The sequence below is a fragment of the Falco punctatus genome, assembly GCF_963210335.1.
Source record: "Falco punctatus genome assembly, chromosome: 12".
Lineage (NCBI taxonomy): Eukaryota > Metazoa > Chordata > Aves > Falconiformes > Falconidae > Falco > Falco punctatus.
This window is the reverse complement of record NC_137592.1, coordinates 12,846,909-12,869,439: the sequence shown is the minus strand read 5'-3', so window position 1 is coordinate 12,869,439 and position 22,531 is coordinate 12,846,909. Positions and strand designations below refer to the sequence as shown.

Here is a 22,531-nt window from a genome sequence, read left to right as displayed (position 1 = left end):
TTGTTTGATGTTTACAATGTGATTAAGTATCTTTTTGAATCTTCTAAGAAAGGGGTGTAGTGCTTTGCACTTGATATTAAAGGCCTTTTCCAGCCTAAATGATTCTATGGTTCTGTACTTCACCACACTGGTAATCAAAATGGTAATCAAAAGACCTCCAGCTGCCCACTGTTCTTCTCATTAGAGGCAAGATTCTAATTAACAATTGATGAACTTACACTTGAGGAAAAAATGAAGCAGGAGGTTGCATTTAAGTATAAAAGGACAGAGCATAAAGATGTGCAATGCAGAAATGCAAAGATACATAAAGAAACCATATTTACGGATTTAGAAGGAAAGGCTCTTCCCTAAATCCTCAGCAAAACACATTTCTCTCTGCTACAGCAGAGGAATTCTGTCAGCAGACTGCAAGTACCTTAGGTCTCCATGTTAATCAGTCCATTATTTAACTGCATGAACTTTTCTCCAAATCAAGCCAGCAGACGCTCTGTAATACCTAACCCATAATTCTTCAAGCTCTTCATCTTTAAGCCAAAACTTGTCCTCAGACTCCCCACACAATGGGGCATGAGCCAAGGCCACAAGCTGGGCACCTACGTAACCCCTTTTTTATAAATATGAAGCAGAAACTCTCATGCAGCCTCCATACTGTGCAGAAGTTCATAAACACATAATAAATTAAATATAGAGAAAAACAGTCACCAAAGAGTCCACAGTCCTGGACTCCAGCTTTCCAAGAAGGGTATCCATCATACTGAAGCATAGAGAACTGTCATCTTACACTAACTACACTCATGGTTATGCCTACCCTACAAGTGTTCCTTCCTTATCTGAAGGAAACCTTCCTACAAAGGATTTCCTTATTTGAAGGAAAAAAATCTGAAGGAAGAACTATCATCTAAGAAATAGCATTATGGGATTCCAGCAGTGAATCAGGTTCAACTCTTCTCTTCATCCAGGAAATCTGTTTTGCCTCTCAAGAGGATGCAGAATACTGGAGCATTTACTAATCTAAGAATTATCTTATGTTTAATTATTTTAACATTTTTCTGTCTTGTAGTGTTACTGCAATTCGGGTGAACAAAAAAAAATCTCAAGATCTTAAAAATGAGGGGGGAGGGGCATGCTTTTGGTGGAGGAAAGAAGGGAGTATGCTCTTGGTGGTTGTACTCACATTGGAAAGGTGATGCAAGTTGATCCTGGCCCAGTCTCAGTGGTAATGAGCCCTCAGTGGACTGTTCTCCTGAAATCACTTTTTTTACTGGATAATATTTGGGTTTGATCACATATTCCTGTGTTTGGCCATGATGAAGATTCATCATCAGTGTCTGAGATGACAGGGGTATCATCCTGTTTTGGAAAAAAAACAACAAAAAAAACAACAAAAAAACAGACAGAATGATCTAAGAATTAATAAATTAAACTTTAAAACTACTGGTAAACAATTAAAGACAATAAACTGTACTCAAAATTCCCAAAATAGTTTGGGAAACTTACTAGCTTCCAGTTAAGCACCTGATTTTCTGTGCATTTAGCATTCTCATTGTCTTGTCAGCTCAACAGCTAACAAATAAAGACTACGGGGATTATATCACTTCCTTTTCAACACAGCAAGAGAAATCTCATGGATACCTCAGAAAACGGAGGAATAGGAAAAAGCTCTCCTCAAAATCACGAGTTGGAACTCAACTCTGTTAGCACACAGAGCTTTCCAGACTGGTCAGAGCAGCAGCACTGCATTCAAACCTCTCTCCATTTCTTACAACCACCATTTCACACGAGGTATCTTAAGTAGAACCTAAGCCCAGATGACTTTCCCCTTCTCTTCCCTGAAATCCTGTTCCCTTCTCTGCCATATTCCTCCACTCCCACATAGCTCCTCTTCCCCTTTTTCAGCCTGACTCCCATCTCACAGAATCATTTAGGTTGGAAAAGACCCTTCAGATTGAGTTCAATTGTAAAATTAATGCTGCTGAGTCCACCACTAAACCACGTCCCTGAACACCATGCCTACATGTCTGGTGCTGAGCAAATGCCCCAGCTGCAGTTTTTTCTAAGGTGTCCTCCTGTTTCTGCAGCACTTATGTCTGCTGGCATTTGCAAGGTGCCTGCCAAGACAATGCTACATGTAAACATTCAGCCTCCAGCTGGTACATCTTTGACCTGAATTTGTAAGAGTTTCACATTGTGGTCACTCAACATACATAAAATCAAAGACATTTACATTTCAGATGTGTTTCTGTTTCCCAGCATCACATTACTTTCCCCATCCACTTACTCTTTGCCTGCACTATTGAACATCTGACAAATGTCCCATAACCACATCGCTTCCTTTAACAGCGAAACTATTTCCCTTTTCCTGTTAAACAAGATGATTCCTTTGAGCTCACTGATTCTCTCACTGCCAATCCCAGTTCCTTACTTGTATTATTAAATTCTTCCCTAAGACCTCAGCTTCTCACTGCACAAGATCTTAGCAACTTTCATAGAAAATCCCTTCTGCCCTGCTCAAGAAACATGGTTATTTAGTCACCAGCAGCAGTATGAATCATTTCTTTACTAGCAAACTGGCCTTCACTCTTCCAAGTGCTATCCAGCAATAAACAAGCAAGGGAGCAAATTGTGCAGCTCTTCGCTATAAAAAATGAAACTGCAAGCTGCTTTGGAGCCCTGGGCGGCAGAGTTCCACTGCCTAGCAAGTACTAGCACACCCTCAAGTAACAAATCTACTAACAGCAAGTCTTCAAGAACTTGTAGCTAGTGTCAATCACACTGTAGAGATATGTGTTCCTCAGGTAGTAGTATCAATTACTAACCCAACAACAGTGGCTACCAGGACTATATTTTCCTTTGTTCAAATGAAAGCAGAGCGAGATGCTGTACAACACCCTCACTTTCTTCTCAACTAAGGGTCTGTAATAAGTTCAGTCTGCAAAAGTGGAAAACCAGGAAAGTTACGGGATGTGTAACAACCATCCCTCAAAGAGGCACAGTTCTGCAGGGTAAGTAACTGTCCTCTGAAAATAATGCATGGGCCCTGTATCACAGAGGACAGCTGAGCAGCACTTCCCCACAGTGGTGAGACTGAAAAGTTTCAGCTGAATGAGAAGTTGGATGATAACTGTATTGTTTTCTGGCATGTGGAGCCTGAGACATCCCCATCTCCAAAGCAATGCCTGATTCCTTAGCCATGTTATTCAAGGATGCTTAGTAACTGCTGTAGCCAATGGATTTGTGGTTAGGATAGACAATGGGGTTTTGTCCTAAACAGATGCTCTTGTTAACTTGGATCAGTTTGAGAAAAAGTGCATTCATTAATAGAGACATTCTGGACTCTTATATACATCGGAAACATAACTCCTCAGATTATCTCCAAGTCAAATTTTTCTAATAGTGCTTACACAGTCTCATTACATTCAGTAAAAGTACTCTCTTCAGCTTCAGAGAAGATACTGTACTTTCTGTGTTGTCTTTAGGTATCCTACCAGCAGATCAAAGAGAGGCTTCAGGGACATTGGAGATCAGTTTCAAAATTCTACGGTCTAATAAGAAATATCACCAAGACAACATCAGCCTGTGATAAAGCTGAAGTCACTGCTTTCAGTACTGCTTACATATAAACTTCATTTCTTTGAAGAGTCACTGCAATCCTTCGGGCACAAACCTTTTTTTTCCCCCTACAGGTCTCACATGACCCCTACATATAAGGACACCAACTTCTGTACCTGGACATAAGAGGGTCTATACTGAATTCTTCCCATGTGACATATAAGCAGGCCACAACAACAAAGGTCAAAATACTACAGAAGCTGACACTACAGCAACCTATTAGAAGTTAAAATATATTTAAGTTTAATGGCGGTGTGGTATTTGCCTGGACACAGATGTTGCCATTTCAGTGCCTGAGGGTTTTCTGTTAAGATTGTAACATGTTTTAAAATGTTACCTTTTATATTGCCACATACCCAGTCACACTGTAGTCCAGTGCCATCAACCTACATTAGAGTCCCATCATAACACTTGAAATTAAAATGATTTTTTTTAAAAAATCATTAAATAACTCAACAACACACCACACCAAAGACAGGAAAGCCATACACTGGAGGTTGAAAGTTGTACCGCAAGAATTTATAAAAAGTTGCCTCTTCCTTCCTTCTTAGGCATTGTAATTTTCTTCCTTAATTTAGCTTGCATTAAGTATTAATATTATTAAGGCAGTATAAAAATAAGTTTTGTTTTGAGAGTATTTTACTTAGCAGTACACAGAAAAGCTGTAATCTTTACTCTAGAAGCTCCAGTGCTTTAAGAGGAAACATCTTCACCTCATGTTCAAGTTGTTAATCTTGAAAATCACCTAGTCTTGCATCAAAGTGTGAGCCTACAATAGTTGCATGAAACCAAAAATACCCGTCTAGATCCTTTTTCATGCACATTTGTGTTCATTTTTGATGATCTTGATGTATAGCTACCAAAGATCTTGAGTATAGATACACACAAAAGTACTTCGAATGTTTAAAAGTTGCCCAGTATTGGACATCTGCTGCTAGTATGGACACAAGCTAACTAGCAGCAGGTTTTTGCCAGCCACCCGACCAGCTTGACTGGTCTTGCTCACCAGAAGTGCAGTTCCAGTAGGAGCTGATATGGTCAAACACCAACCCATTTATGAGATCCTTCTGTTCAGACTGTTCCTTTGATATTCAAATTCTTCTCAACATGCCCTAGTTCTTAAAGATGTTAGTTCCTAATCAAAAGGATATTGCATAGCTAACGGAGACACTGCATCTTCCACTAGAACCAAGGACACTCCTCTATATCATCAGAGCTATATGAGACCAGTGACATAGCTCTATCAATAGCTTGGGCGTCGGCACTAGTGAAGGACCCAGGTTTTTTTCTTCCTAGACCAGCACATAGGTGCTGCAGGTCTTTTAAGTAAGAAGGTAGGATTTCTAGTGAGCTCAGCAACACAGTGAGGGATTGGGGTTTGGGTGTGTGTGTGTTCCTTGTATTGATCCCTGTGAAAGAAACCTTCAGGACTATACCTTCTAATTGACCTCAGAAGACAGAGGAGAGCCTGAGCCTCAGAAAGGCAGCAAGTCATACATCAGCACTGGAAACAATTGATACAAATGTAAGATGTCACAAGGAAACTGCTTTATCACTGTTCAGAGTACACTAGGGTAGCAATACTAGGCACCAAATGGAGCATTTTCATCTATTCCCAGTGTTGGATTATTCAAATTAATAAATAAGTAGCAGGCTAGACTGATTTCTTCACAACACTACTCAGTGTTCAAGGCCAGTAGGAATAGCTGGTGCTATCTTCCTACCACAAGAGGATACTCAAAGTAGGTCACAGACACTCTAAAACTGGGTCTTTATAATTTAAAACAAAGAAATGAAAGGCACACTCATCAACTCATGGCCACTATACCTAACATTGAGAGATAAATAGCTGTTATCTATTAGTATCACCATAACTGAAGGTATTTCATTGCTTTCCAGCTTCAGCATGTTGCTTATTGCATGTCTGAACACCACACAACTCAGTGCAACTTCTGGACATTGTTGAAATACAAAATATTAAAGCACTAAAGCTCTCTAACACTAGTTAAAACGATGCAATTGTTAGTTCAGGTATTCAAATTTTGCATGAAACAGCTTAGACTACACATTACACAGGCATATGTCACTAATTCATCCAGTAGTTTGTAATTAGATGGTCAAAACTGACATTAATAAACTTGACAAAAAATTTCCATTGCTGAAGCACACACTAGACAAACAGCTAATTGCATTTTCAACTAACAAACATAATGATAAATACTAATAGGGTTACAACAGCACTACAGAGGGAGAACAAATATTTGCAGCTAACTATCATGCAAAAGAAAGCTTTCTTGCTTGATAAAAGCAAACCAGGAATGCAATGTATCAGAGTAACCCTGGCAAGCAGAAGTGAGACAAGCAATGTTTGGCATGAAAAGTACTGTCTAGACTAAATAAGACAAGCCTGACTCAAGCTACTTTCTTAACTTTCTTTACTGTAAGTCTGATGCTCCCATGCTTGGCTCCTAGCTAGCAATACCTAAAAAATATAAAAAAATAATAATAATAATTTAAAAAAATCTAAATTGCTAACACAATTGTTTTACACAAACCTACAAATTAATTCCTTCTTCACTACCTCCTCTCAAACTCACAATGAACAGTCAAAAGGAGAAGAAACCCGATTTTCTAAAACTATGAGATAGTAAAGAAAATATGCAGGACAGTTCAAAAGGCATGAAAATAGAACTAAATCCCCCCACCCTGTCAATTATTAAAATTCAGTTGCTAGTTCAGCCTGACCTTTGCCAGCTGTTTCCTCCTTACATTGCTTCTCTGTTGTTGTTTTTTTTAAGATACATGAAAAAGTTTAACTTCCCAGCTGATGATGAACAGATGGGATTTCTTCAAAGCCCTTTACATTATCATACCCAACATTAATCAAGCATGGCCTATTTCACAATATTCTACCAGTCACAAAAGATGAAAAGCAAAAGTGTTCAAGCTTTTCTTTCTTTTCATCATTGCAAAAATCCTGCAGAAAATTGATTTTATGTACAGAAATGTATTTTAACACATAATTAAAAACCCTGCCCCTGAAATATATATTGCTCATTGGTCAGAATCCTTTTGTCAGCATAAGATGGTATAACAGCAGAACTAAAGCTCTGTGAAAGAACAGTTTTCAAACTAAGGGCAACTACGACTCCATTGATTCATTCCATCTTCCACATACAACACAATAATGTATAGATTATGAACATTCTTCCAGGTTTCTAAAGAGAAGAGGTACACCGAGTTCTCCAGAATGACAAGCAATGATTCATTTCCTAGATGTCAAAAAGCAGAAAAACATCTTAAGGCAAAAGAAATATATCTGTTGGTGAAATATTCAGATACAGAGCAAAAATATAGATGCTCAGTCACACAACCTGATGGAAACTACAGTTCCTGTAAGTTATGCAACAGCAGACAATCATTTCTCATATAATCAAGCATTTAAAGATTACATTTGAGTACTACTCCTTCTGAACTGGAATTAAATTATATAAATGATAACTCTATCAGTGGGAAAAAGGAGAGCTTGCCTAATAGAACTTTTCATTAGAATGAGCACAGGAAGTTTGTTCCACCCCACTTCCAAAGTGCCATCAAGATACACTGATGCACATGTAAAAACAAACATCTTCTTAAGACATAACTATCCCCGAAGTAAACTAGCACTTAAGGAAACAATATGTATGAAGGCTAGGAAAATCAAATATAAGACAACAATGAACAAGAATGACGTAAGTCTGTAGTCTCACAGTAACAGCAACCTTCAAACTTCCCTTTTCACCATGCACCAAATGAACAGCTAGACACTACAAATTACTGATTATCCAACACTTAACCAGTGAAAGCTCTTCATGAAGCCAGATGAATTAATTTGATGTCCAGATTATTTCATACAGGTTCTCAGCCATACATACACCTTCAACTTGTCAGGCACCTCTTACCAACAAAGTTCAAGGAGGAAAAACAAAGAAAAAAACCCAAACCTAACCAAAAAACCCTAGGTGTGTCGATGACTTGTTCTTATTGATTTGCTGTTGTTGATTTTGGTTTTCTTTTTTCCAGGACACTACATTTGATAATACTACATTCATGTCAGCATCTTTTGGAAACCAGGAAGGGTATCAAACTCATTAACAATTCAGCTTTTATAAGAGTGTCTACCAATGTCACAAATATTTGCATTTAAAATTTGACCTGCAGGCATTCACTATGTTGCAACAATGAGTCAAGATGAAATTCACAAGTTAATGGCAAACTTACTTAAGGAGAGCACTGAGCAACTTCAATACCTAATCTTTAGTAAATTAACATATGATATCCCTTCCCTGTATTACATTACACTTTCTACAGAAAAATTGCTTTTGTTTTCATAGGACTAATGGCATGTTACTGAATATCACACTGACATTGCAATAAAAATATTACTCTGATAAAGATGTATTAACTAGTGATAATTTCTAATCTGTCCACCCATGAGACAGACTTTGGTATTAGAAAAGTATGCTGAAATGGCAATTAAAAATAGAAACATAAACTCCCACGGTGGATGTGATAGGATAAAGGCAAATAAGCACAGCTGCTGCAAAGCAAAACCATGCATCACTAATCTACTCAAATTCTTGAGCATGTTAAACAAAACAGCAAAAAGCCCAGTTGGTTGATATAATTCATTTGAAATTTGAAAAAGACTTTGAAGAGTTATCTTACAAGAGGCTACTAAGAAACTCTAAATTATAAAACAATGTTGCAAGCTTAAAAGGGGCAAAGATACTGAACATATACTTTTTTTTTCTTGGTCATATATTAATTACAGTAGGTCCTTTTGAAGTCTACTAACACATTAATACCTCACTTCAGTTACTTATTTAACTTAGAAGTATAAGAAATTTTGCAAACCCTCAAATATAATTTGGTCTTGGAGACTAGCAAGCATATATTTACACAAGATAAGTATATTCTCAGAATGAATTTAACAGCCTTGTCTGAATTAAGCAGAAATCTGTCATTTAGGTCTCTAATAACAAAAAAGTAAATATGCCAGTAAAGAATGTAAAACCTTGGTCTACTCTTGAAATTCTGACAGGTTAAGTCACAATTATGAAAAAAAACAAACAACCAAAACACAAACAACACACACAACAAAACAAACCAAACAACAAAAACAAACCAAAAAAAGCCAAAAAAGCAATAAGCAAGTAACTACATCAAGTTTTTGTGTAGATGCAGATGGATTAGCAAACATTTTGTCACTACAGCTTGTTATATCTAGAAAATGTTTTAAAAGTATGACCTTGCTGATATAAGCAGAGCTTCTCAGAAGGGGTCAGAAATAAGGAACACATCATAGGTTTATAAATTAGACTTCTCTCCAAGCAGGAAAAGGCATAAAACCCCCAAGACAATTAATAGTTGTTAGAGAGGAAGAGAGAAAAGACTCAGAGTACCTGCACTGTAGATTAAATCAGGCATTGATGAACCTGACAATGTGCATCAGAAGCAACCAGAAGTTGTTACACATTATTACCAATGTCTATGCTGACTGCAGCCAACCAACCAAGAGACTCTAGCATCAGCCTGGTGAAAGTTTCCAGCATACAAAATTGGATTAAAAGATAAAACTCAAAGCATTACTGGGTATAAAGAGCTGAGGGAAAACAACAAGGAAAGCTTTTAACAGCAATGATACCCACAAAGCTAAAAGAGACTCTATGAAGTGCCCTGAAGGAAAAGTCAGACTCTGCTCCAGAGAAAATTCTTCAGGGAATGTATGACAAAGATACAAAATAGCCCTTAATTCAAAATGAAATGCAATAAATTCTAGACTGAAATGGAAATACTTTTTCCAAATACTGCATAATCAGTTTATGGGAAGAACTATCACAAGATATGATAGCTCATAACTGCTTCCAAGGATGCCAATGTAAATGGATGACAAGCACGCCTCAAGTTCAATTACGAGATCACAGAAAAAATCAGAAATACCTGTGCTTAAGGATATCAGTTTCCTGCATAACAAACAGTATAAATAAACCTTAATTTTCTACTCATAAGAGACAACAAGTGTGCAAGTAGAGCACTTTATCCCTCTGTAATACACACTGATTTCATATTTATGCAACAACCAGCAGATGTAGTATATTGACTTTGCCCAAGTACTATACACAAAAAGTGCCATGTTGTCATTATACAAGAATAAACTATGTCTTCATGTGTTTGAATGAGGAGTTATTGTACAGTAAGAATCTTAACCATACTCACTGCGAGCTTTCTAAATTTACTTGACAAGAAGCATAAAATGCACAGTGTTTTAGGACAGCTAAGCCTAGAAAATGTCAAGATTAAATCCAGACTCCAGCTCCAGTATGTGTGTTTCTCAGCAGAAGCTCTTTTTGATATACTAAATCAGCAGCAAGAAGCTCTCTCAGACTGCACTGGGTAGAGGATATACTCCCTGAAACACACCAGGGACTGCTCTTACTAAATTACAGCACAGTATTTAGCAATCCTCATGATGAAGAGACAGGGAAATAACACCACGCACAAAGTTTATCCAAGTTCTTCTCCATAGTGGCCACCTAAATTCAAGTGATGCAACAACGTGCTCCCTGACACATCTGGGAAGTCTGGAAGTAATGCAAGACCAAAAAAACCCCAGAAGTACATGTTGTGCTGTACCCCTGATGGTGAAAAGGTAAGTGGTGAAGAGTTTTGGAGGTACAAATATTATTTGTATTAGACCAAGAACATTTAACATCTAAACTTTCAAATGTACAACTACTTTTATAGCTGAACTAAAACAACTCATATGATCTATTGTTTTCATACCACAAAATTGAGTAATAAAGATTATCCTTTTTTCAAGTCATCACAAAAATAAGATGTTTCCACTTGTGGGCAGAACCAGGGAAAGGGAAGCTAACAGCAAGCAGTTGCACTTAGCAGGAGTCTAACTTTGGGGGTCAGAAGCTTCCAAAGCCTCGTGACACACATCTACAAATACTTTGATTGTTAACATCACACACAAAATATTTTCTAAGTAATTAAGGTAGTAAATTCATGCAGGATCAGAAGACAGCAATTCCAAAAGTTTAGTGAATTTTAGATGTTTCTTGAAATTTACGCATGTAACTTTTTGTTCATTAAAATTGCATACATACGATGCAGCATAACTATGTTTTCAACATAACAGATTTTCAGATAAATAACCTCCAGGGAAATTGTGTGCTTGTGCCTACATGGTATGATGTCTTAAAAAGATAAATAGAAGGTAGCTCTAATCCTGTTTCTGTCAGTACAAGATGCCTGATGTGAAGAGGTCATTTCAGCAGAGCTAAAGAACAGACTAAAGCTAACGGAACTAATAAAGCATTTGTTCACTGTCATGACCTGGGAAATTCCTCTGCAGAAAGAACCTTGACAAAGAACCTTGACAACAGACTAACAAAAATCAACATGCTTTATTTTTACTTCTATTAAAGATACCACAAAAAAAAAAAAAAAAATCATTAAAACTCCACCAAAACACTATTTATCAACTTATCAGCTTGTTTAATAATGGAGACCAGATATAGCCAAATTTACTGACATGAATAATTGCTTTAAGGCTTAACAGGAGCAGCACTCTTAGAAGTATCTCTACCGGCTTAGTGTCCCAGAATCAGAAGTATAATATATACCTTTTAACTTCAGACATTAAAGGAAGTATTACATCAATACTAACTCTTGGCATATATATAGATCACAACATTTCATACAGCAAGTAAATTAAAAAACACCACGCAGAATCTAGATTTAAAAACAGGCTCTCTCACTTGCTTAACTTAATCCCACTAGAAAAAGATCGCTTGCTTCAAAACTGCACGTTAAAATAATCTTTCAAAAAGTAAACAGAGACAATATGAAGACACTAATATTTTTGTCTGAAAAGGTTCCTGATTTTCAGCAAAAATTACAGGGCTAAAGGTGAACATGGATTCCAATTGAATAGTGAGTCACTCTTCCACTGCTAATGAGCCCAACGAATGCTATAATTATAATTAATATTATAATGATGCACTGTTGTTATTTCCAAAATAATTAGGTAGAAGGTAAGGTTATCTAGTGTACTGTGATCAATGATGAAAGCTAAACTGTTGGAAATCTGAGTTTTACTACTGATCTTGCTATATTGACCAATACAATTTACTCCAGAGACAGAGAAGTTAGCATAAAAAGGTTAGAATAGGCACAAATTTTTTCTCCTCTCCACTCCTGTATCTGTAAAACAATGACCTACATCACGATCTAATAAGATGCTGCAAAGCATTTTAGATTGTACAATGCTCACAGTACATATGCAAAAGAATACTGAAACAGTTAAACTGCTTTTAATACAATCTGTTTCCCCAGACAGTAGCATAAAATCCTGATTCCACTGAAGTCAACAGCAGAACGCTCATTTATTTCATTGCTTGCCATGATTTCATCCTAGGACTTTGTTACTTGTCAAACACAGCTTTGCACCTTTGGACTTAAAACCCACAGATGCTATGTGCAGAACCTTTCCCCTGCCTTCAAATGCCAAAGTAGAGATTCCTCTTGGTTCCTAACTCTACTTTCTGAAACCCGCATTTGTCACCCTGGAAGGCATCAAAGTGCAAACAAACTTAAAGAACGCCGTATCCCTGACTTCAGCCCACGATCAACACAGGGATAAAGTATGTGAAAGTGATCTAATTCCTTATTATAAAAGTAAGTCCAACTACAGTTCAATTCAAGAAAGCAGCTATGAAGAATTTCTGACATACGGCTGAACCAACAATGTCTGGAAGAACTTGGATCTCCTATTCCAAACCACTTTGCCTACTTTGAAAAAAATAAAAATACTGTGACCAAAAGCCCAGACTGCATTCCAGAGGTCTAGGAATAGCTTGTTTTCCTATTTGCACTTGGTAAATCTGAAGTCTGTGAGGCATTCCTCTGGTTTTTAAGGATGTCTCCAGTTTCTCCTCAAAAATTCACTTTCCTTCTTTCTCTACATGTAAATTTTTGCTTTCCCTAGAACTACAAGGTTTTTTTATAAGAAGTACTTCTCAGAGTGAATTTTAAGAAAATGCAGTTGCTGTACATGCCTTCTTTCTGATACTGTCCCAATGCTTAATTTTGGTTCACAGGTTTTGGTACAATATATTACACACACATTCTAAGTTGCTGAAGTTTGTGACTTACAGGTTTGTGTTATACACAGGCATAACAGCAAACCACATTTTTAATACTTATTTTTCTCCCTGTTGCATAAGAGATTTCTTTTAAATGTAAGCTGAATACTGTCATTCCAACAAGTCTGAACTATAAAAAGGACAGGTTATAAGGTGTTTGAAATTACATCCTTAGGGCTCAATTTAGAAGCTTCTCCTCACATTCTTTTGATTTGCATGCTTCATTATTGAAATGTCTGCTAGAGTTCTTTTTCTTTCCTCATTAATGACTTCAAAGAAACACATGCTTGAACTCCTAAATATATTAAACTAATTTAAATTATCTTAAAACACCCAGTGACTGCTCAGCAAACCAGAAAAAGCAGACTGTGCGTCTAGAAATAACATGCTATTTAAACTACGCACACAATCAATTAAAAAAATAAAACACATCTAATTAAAGAATACCATCAATACATATACATATAATTTGAGTTTGTTAAAGTTGCTAACGCACCACAGTAACCTACAAATATAAAAATTAATTTTAAAATTCCAAGTAGTACCTATTTTTTTTTCCATTTTTGTTCGTAAAAAAAGTTTTCATGGTATAATACTTATGCTTTTTACTTCCTGGGGGTTGGGAGGAATAAAACAAAAAAGCAAATGCTTATGCACCTTTCACAATGAAACAATTCAGATGTGCAATTCAGTTCCACAAGCTCATCAGTTTATGGTATCATTTTAACTAGCATCTGATATATCTAGGTTTTTTAACTTAATAAAACCCAAAAATCTACATACAGCATTTCCCTCTACAGGGATAAGTTCTAATAAAGAATTTTTTAACATTAATACAAGATTTCAATTTTTAAAAAAATATGCACAACTGAAAAAGCCATCCTTAATGTAGTTATATTTGGAACTGTAAAGAAAAATAAGGGCAAAATCATTCCCTTACTAAAAGGGGTATCTTAATTATAAACAAAATCAAAATTTGTATTTTCAAATCAGATGACTGACAGTGACAACTTACTGCCAAAACCAAGACAAAACTGATTGTTTGCAGTATTTGCATAGGCTAAGACATCTTGAATCACAAAAGAGATCAAACAACCTTATGCAGATATTAAACCATATACATCTTGCAAACAAAAGCTACTGAGATAATTTGTCATGGCAGGAATATAAGCAAAATAACTTAAGTACCATCTCAGGACCACTGATAAAAGCCTGTATTTTGAAAACAACCTATTCTGTGGTACCAGCTGGTTTATGAATTACACATACTCAGCAGTCCAGCAGAATTTGTTCCACTGAACTTTTGGAAACCATCATTCCTGCCAAACAGACCTTATTGAGGCTTGTATTTAGCCCCACATCCAAACAGCCTGTAGAAACTCTGCAGTCCTTAGTTCTACATGAAGCAAATCCACTTCTACCTCAGTAAAGTAACAAGGATTTCAGAAAGCTGTGGATACTACTGTGAAACACAACATTACACATTTCCAGGTCACTTCACTACCTTGAATCATGATGATGCTGAGCACATTCTTCCTGTTTCCAGCACTTAAAACATTCCTGTAATTGCCTAGTATTTCTCGACACTCTGAGTCCTTTGGCAGGACTCACTGCTCCATGCTATTTTTAGAAACTTCAGGAACAAATACCATAGGTACCTACCCTTACACACCATTTAATAATGAAAAGGCATAGCTGTTTGGAACCCCTGGGCTAAACACACTGCTTTTGAACAAAGAATGAAAGATGGAGCAGTCAGTGCTTATCTCCAGTTCTTTGAACGCTGCTTGGGGCTTACCTTGTTCAAATGCCTTTATCCTCTCCTGTTGGATCCAGGTTCATAAGTACACCTGATCATGTACAACACGAGCAAACACTGTAAGCTCCACTATGCACACCCACAGAAAACAGGTTTGAGTGATGAAGGCCCTGGTTCTGCCCTTCCAGCTAACCAAAAGATACAGAAGCCTTGCAATCTCTCCTTGGCACTTGCTGGCCAAACAGCCTGCCATCTTGGAATCAGTTCCTGTTCTTCTGTGGGAAATGGCTGAATGATCTGTAGGTGCTTTATAAATCTGCAGCTTGCCTTCCAGGGGAGATATATAAAGTTAGATTAGTGTAACACTCCCTTTCTGCAACAATCAGCAATGGAGAAATACCACAAGCATCCTACCCGCAGAGCTGGTTTGCCCCCCAGTCAGAACAATGATAGATGACTGTACTGATACTATTAGATGATGATCTTCTGCTGCCAATATTAACTTCACAACTGAACAAACTGGGTGTGGGGAATGAGACACAAGGTTGAAAGTTTTAGAAAAAAGAAACAAAATAAAAAAAAAAAAAAAGAAAAAAGTCCCCACACAGGAGCCGCCATATGCCTATGTTATTGGGCCTGGGATGGTAACAAGCAGAAATGACTGGCAGGCCTTTTATAATCCTTACAGCCTCTGCTTCTTAGCGTATACGGGGCTTTTTTCTCATAAACAGATTTATACCTGCATGGAGATAGAAATTGCTATAGTAGAAGGCCTGTTTTCACAATTAAAACAATCTAGTTACACTAAAAATAATAATAGTTCCTGTGTATACTTTTTCTTAAAAAGCAGCTTTTTTCCAGTTCAGCGTTAACCATTGAAGCAGCACAAACACACTGAACGCTTGGCCAAGAAATCTCTCAAGTATCTTCCTTGACAGAACTGAAGAACCTACAAGCACCTGAAAAAATACCCAGTTTCAGAAGTACAGGGCACGTAGCTATTTCCTACTAAAATTAAAATTGATCAGCTAGATGTTGACAATATTTTGACTTTAAAAGTACCTTTAGATTTTTTGCATTCTCTGTTCTGTAGCTTTACTGCATGAGATGCTATGGTTCCTGGCACTGTATAAGGCTCCACAGTTTCACAGTTCCAAGTGCTTTAATATTAATTGTGAAATAATGTATAATGATTAAAAGAACAGTATTTTAAAACAACATACTAAAGGGTAAAATTTGGCCTGCACTTCCACCCATAGCGATTTTTCCCATCTACTGATCACTCCTATGAACACCAAAACTTTTTGTATGAAGTTGACAAACACAGATCTGCATGCAGGCTGCAATAATTTCATTTTACTAAATTCTAGGTCAATTCAGAAAACAATTACAAAAAATATAGTGCACAAAAATCACAACTCATTTAAACTATACAGGATAGGGTTGGGTTTTTTTTGTTTTTCCCCAGTAACATTGGAAGGATGGGAGTAAGAGAAGCAGGAAGGAACAGAAAAGCCCAAGAGCTGACACTTGAATTTTATAATAGAGGCATGTATTGCTTCTTCAATTCTCTATAACAAGTTTGACAATTGAAACGTAGTATTTTCATAAGACAATCACTGTAATTTGTAGTTTAACTGAACTAAAACTAATTTTTTACCCAAGTTATATAACCAGAATCAAAACCAGTTATGGCTCCTCATAGCATGGGTTTAATGGCTCAGCTGAAAAAGTAGTTCTGAAAGCCTGTGTCAAGCATTCTAAAAGTCTCTAAAAATAAGATTTTTTTACCTAGCACTATCATGCTAAGAAGCTAAAGATTTTAAGAATGAATGCATACTGTTTTCTATATGGTGAAGAAAGGTTTCATACTATTTTCAATTACTATAGCAGCATTATATGCTGTGCACCAGTGGGGTGTTGAATCAGAATAGCAACTACTTCCGATAGGAGTCATTGGTTTTTTTAAAACTTCACTAATATTATCAAGAGAGAAACTTTTTAAAGCTATACCAAGTTCAATATGTCAAGCAACTTGACAACTGTTATGCAAAGAGCTTATAATCTACCCCTCTCAGCATCAAAAAGAAACTTTGACTTTGAACTGTACTTGTAGAGAGAGAACATTAAACAAGCCTTCCCACAGCATTTTCTATCTACAACAGTACAGCCACCACAGATTGAATAGAAAGAAATGCGTGGCAACCACCAGCTTTTATTGCCTCTCTGGTTTCATTCTTTTAGACTGGAGGAATCTCCCTGCTCCCATTTCTCTTTAAAGACAAAATAAAGACTACTCAACTATTTTTTTAAATGCCATGATCTAAGTAAAATGGTAGTGTGTAACCTTTTGTGTTAGAGATGCATTGTCTGCAGTATAATCTAAACAAACTGAAAGTTATGCCTACTAAACTCTGTACCTCTAGGCCCAGCCACCCAACTCTTGTAGCATTCAGGACATGTTTTGTAACAAATACTGAAAAGAATCTTTTGGCTTAAAAGACTAAAAGCTGAAACTTGGCACGCTTGGACTTGTTTCAAGGAGGAAACTTTATTTTGCCAAACTTGGAAAAGGAATGAATTTTAACATTTCCAGCTTGGAAGACAAAAAATATTCTATTCATGATCATATAGCTTAAAAAAACACAAACAAAAAAAACCCCACACAAACAAAAAAAACCCAAACACACACAGCCAAGCAAATGGCAGCTTTATAAAACACTGAAATATGTTAATGAGGATAAATATTTTGCCCATTTAAAGAAATCTAAATTAATTGAAAATGTAGAGTGCCCAGGAAGCATGACATTTTCAAGAAGGGAGCACAGCCAAGGAAAGCAAAGAATGTTCATTTTAAATTGAGAATCATCTGCTAGTTTCCATAGCTACTTTTTAAACAATTGTAAGCTTTATCATTTCCTAGAACAACCTTGCTTTACTATGAATAACTTTCAAATGGCTGTTCTCAGAAAAAGCTACTTGAAATCACTTACAAAAAAGTACAATAACAGTGGCTGCTCTTTCAAACTTTTTTAAAAGACAAATAGGTAGTGTTGAAATGCAAACAAACAGCAGATATTACATTTATCTTTTTCATAATATTATTACTAGTAATAGACTGTAAGCCTTAGCTACCTAAACCAGGACTCCAATCTTGCCATGTGAAACGCATCAAAGATACACAGCACAGCAGAAATTACAGTGCAAGGATCACACAGGCCAAATACACACTGCATGAAGTAGGAATGGAAGAAGAGGAGCTCCAAAAGAACAAACTCCCCAAGGTGAAAATTTGTCACCAGACCTCCCACAGGTAATTTCTTATAAATAATTTGTTTCATTTTCAACAATGACAACACAAGTAAATATCATTCAAGCAGACAGCAGCTATAACATCTCATCCTGGTATGAATAAACTATGCATCATGTAGAAAAAGCAGCTCCAGTTCATGTTACGTGACAACATGACAACATCCTGCTACCCTGTACAGAGCAACCTAGATGGTGCGTAAGTTAAAGACACTCCAGGTCTCTGTCTGTCCTTACCAGGCCTTGCTAGATCTTACTCTTGGGCAAAGTTAAACACTATATTGCCTCTGTAACAAGTACTTTACATAGTTAAGCTGTTTCATTCCATATTCCACCAGAGAATCCAGCAGGCTGAAGATTAACCTCTAGGACATCTCCAAAAGGAACCTTGCCATAAAGCATGCAAGCATTTCAGAAAAAGCTACATTCGTAACAGTGAGTCCAGTACTTTCCTCTCACTTGACTAAAGGACTCCACATGCAGGTGGAGTTAAGAGCACCAATAGCATAGCACAGCACTCAAAAAGAAATGCCAATGTCCACACAAAACAGTTCTCCAAAGATGCGTTAAGTGCCTGAAGGCAAAATGGCAGGAAGACTACGAAAAAAGGGCCTATGTCCTCTTCCTTTAGGACCTTCAGCAGCCAAGCAGCCAGAAGTAAAACCTGGTACCCCTCAAAAAAAGGCATCCCAGTTATAGAAATAGGAAGCTAGGAAGAGTGTGTCTCCCTTCTCCAACAGGATTGTGAAGAAGGGGTGAAATGCCATCCCTCCAAACAGACTAGCTATTACAGAAAGGACTGAAACTGACTACTCTAGAATCACCCCCAAAGATCTCCTTACCAGGAGCACTGCACACAGAATTAGCACTTCCCCTCTGTTCTTTCAATAACAGCAGAATTTACAATGAATGGGAGGAAAAGAGAGGAAAAATGAAAAAAAAAAAAAAATTTTTTTTACTGAATCTATACACCTCCTTTTCCAACTTCATTCTCTTCAGTCTCCATCACCTGAAATCCCAGTAGAAATGTTCTAAGCATACGGTTGTGGGTTACATGTCTTTCTTATCTCACTTCCAGAGGCACAACAAAAGACATTCCAATTCAGGAATTCACTGGATTTCTAAACAGTCCATAAAATATATATATATATATATACACATGTACATACAGCCCTCCAGGGTACAATAGAAGGAAAATACTTCAGGATGCAAAACATACTCTGCATTGAAAAGCTGCTGGAATAGCAAGAGGGGGGATGAGCGGCAGTTGGCTTCTTGTTAAGGATCTGCATATGTGCAACAGCTGGAATTCCCAAACAGGCATTATATAATAACAACAAAAGCTGTTCAGAGCAGCAAGAAGGCACAGCTGGGACTGTTGTGACCAGCAGTTGTCCTCTACTTTAGAGCTTCAAGGTTCTACTGCAGGAAGTGAGAGAGACACCAGAGCTTTCACTCCAGTAAATAAATGTATACGTTTATTTCTGCTTCACTGTAATTATTAATTTGACAGTGGCATCAGTTCTATAACCATCCTGTCCACCATGCAGAAACCAGAACAGAATACTCAAAGTAGTAATTAAGATCAGAGTAGTCATCAATTGTACAGGGTTTACAACACCTGCTTGCTATCTTCTTCAGCAGCATATACAGACTATAAAATGTAAAATAGTCTAAGGAAAGAGCTCTTCCAGTGTAAAACCCATACAAAGGCAAGTAAGTCTAACCGTGCTTCCAAAAATTGTCACATTCTAAACATACTTTAAAAAGTAATTAAACTAAAGAGATTCTAGACTTGGATATTGCTGTCTAGAGGTGGTGATCACTGAAGATGACTACTAAAGCATTAACTTTGTTTCAAGGTGATCTGGGAGTGTGATTCAGAAAGTAGCTGAGCAGCATCCTGGGGAGGTATGGAATCACAGTGAGACTTTCGCAAAAAAAAGGTGAATGTATTAAGATTGTAAATGTTCTAACTATGAAGCCGATGTAAAGATGGCAGTACTGCCTAAAGCCTCTAAGTTTATGTCTTGGTTGACTGTTTCTTGTACCACAACTTTAATTAGACTAATTCTTAAGAACTTCACATTCATTGTATTATAAAAATATTTTGAAATTACATACAGGCATTTACTTTTTCTGTGTTATCATAACCTTAGCTATTGAAAGGACAAGGCACAATGCTTTTGAACTGAAAGAGGGACATAAGAAAGAAAATTTTACGAGGGTGGTGAGACACTGGAACAGGTTGCCCAAAGAAGTCGTGGATGCCCCATCTTGAAAGAGTTCAAGGCCAGGCTGGATGGAACTTTGAGCAACCTCGTCTAGTGGAAGGTGTCCATGCCCATGGCAGGGGGGTTGGAACTAGGTGGTCCTTAAAGGTCCATTCCAACCCAAATTCTGTGCTTCTGTGTGTTAGTGCCAAATGACAGTGCATTTGTTTCATGCTCTAAGGCTTGATGCTTTTTGCTAACAGTTTGCACAAACAAGGTTGACAGTTTCAGTGCGTGGCTCAGATAATGGTATAAACATAGGCAACTTCAGAGTTGTCAGAAACTGGAACAGAGAAAGCTCTATGGAAGACACAACTCCATTTAAAGCTTAATGGAATTAGGTTGATGGAACTTACAAATATCACAAGAGATTTTTTAAATTGAAGATTGGGAAAGAAAGCATACAGCTCCGACCGATGCAGTCACACTTTTAGTGAAGTCAGCGTGCTCAAGTAAAGAACAAAGCACAAGTTGGTAACACTTAAACAGGTAACAGTGAGAGCAAACTATATGCTTTTTAACAGAGGCAGCAACCAAATTGGAAGTTCCTGTACTTCTACATGAAATATTACAAGTTCAAGAAATAGAATGGAGAAAAAATGACCAGCTTTATACAGACTTATTAACAAGGAATCACTCCTGCCCTGGGAAAGGAAAACTAGTGGGAGGATTGGGAAAAATCCATGGAATATCCTGGATATGAAACAGACCAGCTGGTGGAAGAGTGATGCTACTTCTCAAAGAGTAGCCTCTCAAATTAGATCAGCAAATTAACCATACTGATCACTAACAGAGCACTCCATGAACTATAATTTCAATGCAAAGTAGAGGAAATAATACAGCATTAGGTAGCTAGTAAAGTAGTCCAAAGATGGTGACAGCTGCCATATCACTGAAGCTACAAAGACAGGAAACAAGTGATATGAAATTTCAGTTACCCCCCAAACAGCAGCACAACAGTAAAAGAAAATTTTCAGATGTGATTAACATCTTCATGAATCAGCTCACCAGGAATGGAGAAGAAAAGAATAAAATCTTGGTTTGGTCTAACCTGCATACAGGATCCAATTCAAATGTTACCACTGAAGAGATGCCGCTAGAGTGAGAAAACTCACTTAGGGTTAATATCCTCAAGGGGGGGAACAAAAGTCAAAGATTCACTATAGCAGTTCACAGTTTCAAAACAGGAGTATGAAAATAAAATGAAAGCTAGTTGGAAAAAAGTTGATGAGCTGAAAAACCATCCCAAAAGTCTTTAAACTGAATTAAGCAGTGTATTAGAGGAACACAGAAAAGGCCAGAGAAGAAAGTCTCAATTAATTCTTCCCATATGTGTTCATCATGAAGGAGCTTAGAAAGGTTCCTGTGCATTTCTATTTAAGGGATTCTCAGGATCTGTTTCAAATTGAAGGACAGAGAAGGTGACAGAACAGTCAGTCAACACCAAAAGGTCATTAGACCAGACAATCCTCATCCAAAACTTCTAAAAGTAAAGCAAAATTCTAATTGTCTACTATGTAGTACTCCAGGCACAACAGAACCTAATAGAGAAGAATACAGCAACTTTCATCCAGAAAAAGAAAAAAAAAATAAAAAATTAGATGGGGTTTAATTTAGCTTACCATTGGTGGGGAAGGAGGCCAATCGGAATCTTAAACAAGCTCTTTTATCTCTCACTGTAATGAAGGTTGTCTGTGTTGGCTTCCTAACATAGCTGAGTCATGGCTGAATGATAGGGGAGGGGCTGAAGGACTCTCCTACACACATTTGGTTGATCCTTCCATCTCGCTAAAGATGTAATTAGTAGAGGAAATTGTACAACAGTATAGCCAGGCAACAATTTATGATACTACGCCAACACTGACCACCCTTTTCTTGCACCAAAGCTTCACTCAGGCAAGTGCTGTTAGAGACCTACATAAAGCCATAAGGCAATTGGCTGTTGCCATCACACAGATTAGCTTCCTCCTGCCTGGAATAAGCTCTGGATGACTTCAGATCCCAGTTGGTTGCCTATAATTCAAATCTCTATATCAAAACCAGATTCTACTCTATTCTCAGATTTCTGAGAATCCTTTTCCTTTCAAAAACACTAATAAAAACACAACATCCTGTAATACCTGTTTATGAGAACTTCACTTCACTAGATGATAGCTCAAATATGGATAAAACCAGATGTTTATGCAAAACGTAGGCTGCAAAATCTCAGAAACATCAATAATCCAAGTACAGGACGCTGCAGCCAAATCTCATGAATGTCTTGCATGGTGGTGCAAGGGTGATATTTTTATTTTCAGAATTCCTTCCAAGATACCTCTGCTTTTCTGGTGAACAGAAGTCAATGTACTGCTGAGAGTTCACTGCATGTGCACAGTACTTGACAT

General features: G+C 37.2%; 1 protein-coding gene across 5 annotated transcripts in view; it reads right to left on the bottom strand.

Moving 5' to 3' along the window:
• Positions 1–22,531, bottom strand: part of LTBP1 (latent transforming growth factor beta binding protein 1) — a 196,637-nt gene that overhangs the window by 146,362 nt on the left and 27,744 nt on the right. For all 5 annotated transcript variants that reach the window (XM_080408153.1, XM_080408152.1, XM_080408151.1 and 2 more), the window contains exon 4: positions 1,175–1,350. In XM_080408153.1, coding sequence (XP_080264279.1) covers positions 1,175–1,350 — 176 coding nt within the window. The remainder of the gene's footprint in view (positions 1–1,174; positions 1,351–22,531) is intronic.